Source organism: Octopus sinensis, linkage group LG13, assembly GCF_006345805.1.
Source record: "Octopus sinensis linkage group LG13, ASM634580v1, whole genome shotgun sequence".
Taxonomy (NCBI): Eukaryota; Metazoa; Mollusca; class Cephalopoda; order Octopoda; family Octopodidae; genus Octopus; species Octopus sinensis.
The window spans coordinates 65,018,023-65,025,522 of record NC_043009.1 but is presented as its reverse complement, the minus strand read 5'-3'; the positions used below and the strand labels follow the sequence as shown (position 1 = coordinate 65,025,522).

General features: G+C 36.9%; 1 protein-coding gene across 1 annotated transcript in view; it reads left to right on the top strand.

Annotated features, from left to right (window-relative positions):
- Window positions 1–7,500, top strand: part of LOC115218333 (organic cation transporter protein-like) — a 26,703-nt gene that overhangs the window by 1,660 nt on the left and 17,543 nt on the right. The window contains exons 2-3 of the mRNA XM_029788082.2: window positions 4,255–4,628; window positions 7,059–7,162. Coding sequence (XP_029643942.2) covers window positions 4,255–4,628; window positions 7,059–7,162 — 478 coding nt within the window. The remainder of the gene's footprint in view (window positions 1–4,254; window positions 4,629–7,058; window positions 7,163–7,500) is intronic.

Genomic DNA, 7,500 nt, shown 5'->3' with positions numbered 1-7,500 from the left:
AAATAATGGTAAGTTTTTTTTTAAATCGTAGACTCATCGTAGACGCGCTAATACTCAGAAGGGCTCGATATGAATCACGACTATAAGATACCCGGTTTTGGTTAAACTGCACCGCAAAATATGGGAGTAGTTAGGAATCTAAATCGTAGGAGACAGACACACAACTTCACTTTTATATATAAAGATATATATATTATATATATATATATATATATATATGATCCGGTTCTTGACTTAGATAAATGATATATCTTTTTGACTGAAGATATATAATATATTATATATATATATATATATATATATATATATAAAATAGAACATATGCATATATATAAACATATATGTACGTACCTACCTCTACATGTACATATACACGCATATATGTGTACAGGACACCAAAAAGACGTCGAACACACATAGAGAGACGAAACACATAGACACAAACCAAGGAACAAGACAAGCAAAAAAAGGAGAGATACAGGACAATAAGCACAACGAAAAATCCCCTTCTTCAGTCGCTAAGGTTTCATCTACTAAACGTTTCGAAGGAAAAGCGAGACGTATACTTCGAAAAACTTCCTTCCCGCGAAAAGCAAATCAATTAAAATTCTGAGATCTTTTCGCAGAGGGGTAAAAAAAAAGCAAGACGTAACGACAGTACAAACATATAAACAGTAAAAAATATATATATAACAGTGGAAAAATAATAATAACAGTGAGAGACAGGACAAGGAGAACAAGATAAGAAGGGCTGTTAACGCCAGACGAAAAAAGTATTGCAAACGCTGGATTATCGTGGACGACGGGAGAGAGAAAATGTGTCGACCAGTAGCCTTAGAAGGCGGGCGAGAAAAGACAGGATAGCAGTTACGACGGAAGTATCGTCGCAGATGGACGACGGGAATGGGGGAGGAGGAGCAGAGGAAGAGAGAGAAGAAGGGGAATGTTGCGAGGAGACCATGAAGAATGGTGAAGGGAGAGAGAGAGATGAAGAATGAGAGAGAGAGGAAGAGACAAGTTAAGTGAGGGAAAAAAAGACGAAAAAGGGAATGGGAGAGAAAGAAAGAAAGATGCAGAGTCGCGTGAGATTTAATATCAAGGCTAACTTGATAAACAGATCAATCTTACTTAATAGGGTGCGTGCGTTTAGTCGTATAATATGTTAATAAAATAGAACATATGCATATTATAAACTATATGTACGTACCTACCTCTACATGTACATATACACACGCATATATGTGTACAGGACACCAAAAAGACGTCGAACACATAGGAGAGACGAAACATAGACACAAACCAAGGAACAAGACAAGCAAAAAAAGGAGAGATACAGGACAATAAGCACAACGAAAAATCCCCTTCTTCAGTCGCTAAGGTTCATCTCTAAAACGTTTCGAAGGATAAAAGCGAGACGTATACTTCGAAGAAAACTTCCTTCCCGCGAAAAGCAAATCAATTAAAATTCTGAGATCTTTTCGCAGGGGGTAAAAAAAAAGCAAGACGGTAACGACAGTACAAACATATAAACAGTAAAAAATATATATAAACAGTGGAAAAATAAATATATAACAGTGAGAGACAGGACAAGGAGAACAAGATAAGAAGGGCTGTTAACGCCAGACGAAAAAAGTATTGCAAACGCTGGATTATCGTGGACGACGAGAGAGAGAAAATATATATGATCAGGTTCTTGACTGAAGATAAAAGGCTTCGAATGACCCGTCCGTGTTTTTTTTTTTTTGTATCTTCTCTCTGGATGTTTTGTTGTCCCTTTTTGTATCACCTAGCTGTCCGGATGTTTTGCTTTCTTGTCCCATTTTGTATTTTATATATATATATATAGTGGCGTACGTACACTTTGTTCTCTTATATATATACATGCATACATAAACACATACATGCATACATGCAAAGAAACATAGATATATGCAGCAAAATACCTGATTTATAAAAAAAATATAGGAACGCAGGTAAGTCCCCAAAACTCGACCGCCGATGCAGGCTCTCTAGAATAAATATTGATGCTGTCAGTCACATCATAAGTAGCTGTGCGAAAATTTCATCTTAACCTTATCTAACTACGAGACATGATGAAGTAAGAACCTTACATAAGAAAATCCAACTCGAAACATTTTGGAATCGCGAAATACCAGCAAAATCTCTAAACTGCGATGTTTTATTGTTCGTGAAATAAAAATTATACAAACAATGAATTATTGAACCAATTGACTAATAATAAAGAAGTGGAATTGAACCAGTGCGTGTGTTAATAATATTAGCATAATGACCCTCTCTAGACACAACAAACAGCAAAATATACTTACGTCAGTGTAATTAAGTTTGGTAATCACGTTTATCTTTGTAGACTACTGACCTTATACATGTGTGTGTGTGTGTGTGTGTGTGTGTGTGTGTGTGTGCATATGTGTTTGCCCGAGAGTATGCGTAATTAAATATATGATAAGAGAACAGAAGTCACATAATCACCTCACATTAGCTTACAGCTGTTTCTACTATAAGAAGCTGTGTACTCAGAGATAAGTTCCTGTGCATTACCTTATACATTCCTAGGAATCGGCTCACGCGCACGCATGCGCGTGTGTGTAGATATATACATGGCATATCTATAGTTTGATGTCTCACCGAATTTGTTTCTTCACAACTTTCCTAAATATACTTATTATTTTGCTGACATTTTGCATAGATATATTTTCTTGGGTGTATATTTGCGATTAAGTTGATGACACTAACTTTTTGTTTTGTTTTGTTTTGTCTATTACCTTGGAACAGTTTTGGTCCATTCTCCAAGTCCTGATTTTCTTTTTTTTTTTTCCAATTCTTAATTATATACATATTCTTAAATGGCATTTTTTGCAGAAATACTCTTTCGAGAATGTGGATTAAATAATGTTCATGTTTTAAACACATAAATCTGAAAAAACAATAACGAAAAATGATTAATATTACCGAAACCGGTGGTAGCAAAGTCCGGAATGGGAGACAGAATGGTTGAAAGTTCCTCTCGTAAATTTTATCCTAAATTCTATCAACATAAAACGCAACCTACTCAAGCGAAAAGTTCGTCTCTGCAAAAACTATATTTTTCAGAGAGGTGTGAATCAAAATACGTAATGGCGTACAAAAATAGAATTATACCTCTCTCTTCCTCTCTCTCTCTCTCTCTCTCTCTCTCTCTCTCTCTCTCTCTCTCTCTCTCTCCCTCGCACACACACAAACACACACACACACACACACACACACACACACACACACACACAAACTCGCGCACGGAACTATTTGTGACTGAGCATTATCCTGATGGAAGAACACCTTTCGTCTTGAAACCAAAGATGGTCTCTTTTCTTCTAGCGCAGACTTAAACCGCTCAAGCTGCTTGCAGTGGATCTCCTTTGTTATCGTTTGGTTTGGGTTTAAATGTTCAAAGTGGTCTAAACCTCCCACATCCCACCAAACAGATAACAACACCTTACGTGGGTGAAGACCTTCTTTAGCTTGGGGTGCCGGTGGGTTTTTGTTCTACCAGAGTTTGCAGGACGTCTTCATCGAGCTCCACAGGTTTTCCAGGACGAGGCTAGTCCACTAAGCTGTAGTTTTCAGCTGGAATTTCTGGAACCACCGTTGACACTGGCTTACGCTTATCGTCCGATCCCCATATACTGCATTAATATTCCTCGCATTTACCGTTCCGGTGTTGCCTTTATTGAATACATAAAGCAAAATATGCCAAATATGCTCCTTTGTCACTTCCATGATAGCTTTCAAAAAATTACCGCTAAGACCGAACTGCACTCTTCAAAATTGCACCAAGAATAAGCACAAGTAAAATTACTACCTGCTTTTATAGCAAGTTGATGCAGGTAGTTTATCCTGTCTCCCTCCGACTTTTAGTTCATGCAATTGAAAAAACTGCATTATTAATGGGATAAAACAATAGTATATATATACACACACACACACATATATATATATATATATATATTATATATATATATATATATATATATATTATATATATATATATATATATATATATGTCTTTGTGTGTGTGTGTATGTGTGTGTGTGTGTGTGTGTGTTTGTGTGTTTATGTATGTATATGTATGTATGTATATTATATATATATTTGTATAAGTGCATATATATGTGTATATGCATATATATTGTATCTATGTATGAATGTAAATGTCTATGTAAGCATATATGTATATATGTTGCCTATTTCATATTTCAGTTTCGTCCAAGAACTTAGATATTGAAGACGTCTTTGAGGAATGCGGTGGATATGGCTACTTCCAGCTGCTCCTGACTCTCGTGATGCTATTTTTTGTTATGATTAATGCCATGTTATATATGTCCATGGTTTACATTGGAGTACAAATTCCTTTCACTTGCTTTCCACCTGAACTCAATAGTTCTTTGATCCCTGAAAATATCACCTCCGAAGAATTCCTGGAGGTGTTAAATTACAAAATCGACGAATGTTCTGTTATTGATTTACAACAGAATGACAGTTCCTATGACTTGTCATCGATGAATTCCACGAAGCCACGGAACTGTGAGAGACGACGTTTCGATACGAGAGACATGTCAAGCATTGTTTCAGAGGTAAGACTATTTTTAGAGCCAGTTTTCTCGCTTTGGCAGGTTACGTAAAGTTTGATTGAAGCAAATTCACTTCACACCATTTTGTCCCAGCTTAGTTTAGACACGGTCGGGTGACGACCGGAAACATTCTAGCTATGATCATCCGACCAGACAATCATTTAAAAATTGTTCTCAGCCATAGTGATTATTGGATTGCATTATATTCTTCCACTTTTCTTTTCTTTAGACTTTTCTGTTATAAAATGGTAGGATTTGATTTAGAGGGGATTGGTCGTTATTTCTAGCAAACCAAATGACCATGTAAAGACTTTCGCAGTGATTAATGAAAACATTATGTCGAAGTATCAGAAACTTATACACCTGGCTTCTCACTGGCCTTGAGAATAGGCAGGTGGGTTTCCCCTATAGGCTTTGTTGTATGATTGTGACGTTCGGGTCGGACGCACGTAATTTCGGGGTCGAATTCACTACAGGGCATAGAACCTCGGGTCGATCAAAATCTTGTAAGGGAAATTTGGTAGACAAAAACTGCATCAAAGACTGTGGGAGGATCCGTTCTTGTTCTTGAGTTTAGAATTCATGTGTCGTTCTTTCCCAACGCCAACATGTAGTCTCTCTGTGCAATTTGTAGCAAGTATCCGGAGCAAGCCTATGGTTTGAGGATAATATCCACACTACAGCAATCCCCGCTTCCTTTCCGACCACCAAACACGCAATCATGAAAAGGATTATGGTCACTGCACTTCTTCCCCTGGTTAAACCATTGAATAAAGATTATCAGTAGACATGCAAACTTGCTCTCCTTTTCTGTGAAAATATAATTCTTACTATGTCGAAAACTGATCGGAAAGCCTTTACATGTGTACCTATTTATTACATGTATATGTAGAAATAACAAAACCCGTGAACAGTTAACAAAACATATTTACAGCAAATACTATTTTCCGTGTTGGTCCTTTAACGAAAGCTAACAGCGACAATTACACTAGCGGGTGGGACATACTACTGAGGTTTACGACAATTTAACTGGTATAGCAATTTGTGGTTGACTAATCAGAACTAAAAATAATTAACGGTGGCAAGTCTGTCTTTTATCAGATATCAGCTCGTGGTGAATGAGAATGGAGACGTTAATCGACTTTCTCAACATTCTAAGACAATCGCCAAAAACCACCCTTATGTACGTTGAATGCGAAAGTTCTAACAAGTCGAATCACGCGATGGCTGCTGTTTATTGGGTGCTTAATCAGCCGATTAGGTGAAGCCGGTGTGGCATCGTCGTGATGTTGTCTCCGCCACCTAGCGATTCGGTTTCGAAAACGCAACGTATTGTATTTATATATGTGTACAGTCGTGTGCGTAATTGTGTGTATCCTTCGCCGACACACCACACACACACACACACACACACACACATATATATATATATATATATATATATATATATATATATATATATATATATATACATACATACATATATATTAAAATTCATCAAAGGACATAATAAGTATGTCTACCTGCTTGAAATAACAGACAAGACTCTTATTAAATCGCTAAAAAATACACTGATGAAAACTACAGAGATCAAACGAAGGCAAAATCAGGTCAAGACAATCTACTAACATACATTTAAGTATCTGGACTCACGTGGACCGGTTTCTGCACTGGCAAATTAAGCCTTAGCTTCTTCAGCACGCGTTACCATGATTAGAGATTCGCAACCCATCGTTTTGAAATCTTTGCTGCAACTGATTCGTTTCGCGTCGAATTCACAGCAGCCACCAGTGTAAAATAATCTCGATACAATTTCGGCGCGGAACGAATCCCTTGCAGCAAAGACTTCAAAACGATGGGTTGGGAATCTCTAATCATGATAACGCGTGCTGAAGAAGCTAAGGTTTATTTTGCCAGTGCAGAAACCGGTCCACGTGAATCCAGATAGATGGGGAGATAGGTAGGTAGACAGAAAGACAGACGGTGATACACAGACAGACAGACAGACAGACAGACAGACAGACAGATAGATAGATAGATAGATAGATAGATAGATAGATAGATAGATAGATAGATAGATAGATAGATATATTGATTGATTGAGTGATTGATTGATTGATTGGTTGATTAATTGATTGATTGATTGATTGTACTACTATGCGTCATACAAAACTCCCACTTAGAAATGGTTCAAATATTATATATTTGTGGACCTTCACACATCACATGAAAATCATTTCTGCGTGTTGCACGAGATTTTGACAAAGCAATAAAAAGTTTGTCCGGTTATACAATGCTCAACAGAAATCAGATTTAAGAATCGCATTTTTGTGTCTAATTTCATCAAAATGAACATCGAATACATATTGATAGATCGATGTCAATAATTATTTATATTTATTTAATGTCTGTTTTTTGGAAACTATTGTACAGTTTGATTTAGTCTGTGAAAGACGCTGGTTGAAAAACACTGCCTTTTCTGCGCTATTTATTGGCTGCCTTGTAGGTTCACTAGGATTTGGCATTCTTGCCGACAGGTAAATATTTACTCATTTATTTATTTATTTTATAATGGACGGGTGTGTTGTTGTGTGATTAAGATTTTAATTCTGTAAACTCATGGGATTCCTTCCAGATAGAATCTAAATGAGCGAAACTTTGGACACAACACTTCCGGTTGACCAATACCTTCTGAAAAGAATTTAATGGACTGAAACTCTGCGATTGCCCGTCGAGTGGGTGCCTGTGTGATCTAGCACTTGCTGCTTATTTATCGTTCGCTAGTGTTTTTTAGCTCTATGCGTCCTCAACGCCAATACTGCAGTGTTATGATGTTCATGCATTATATTCACGTTAAGTATGATATACAGATTAC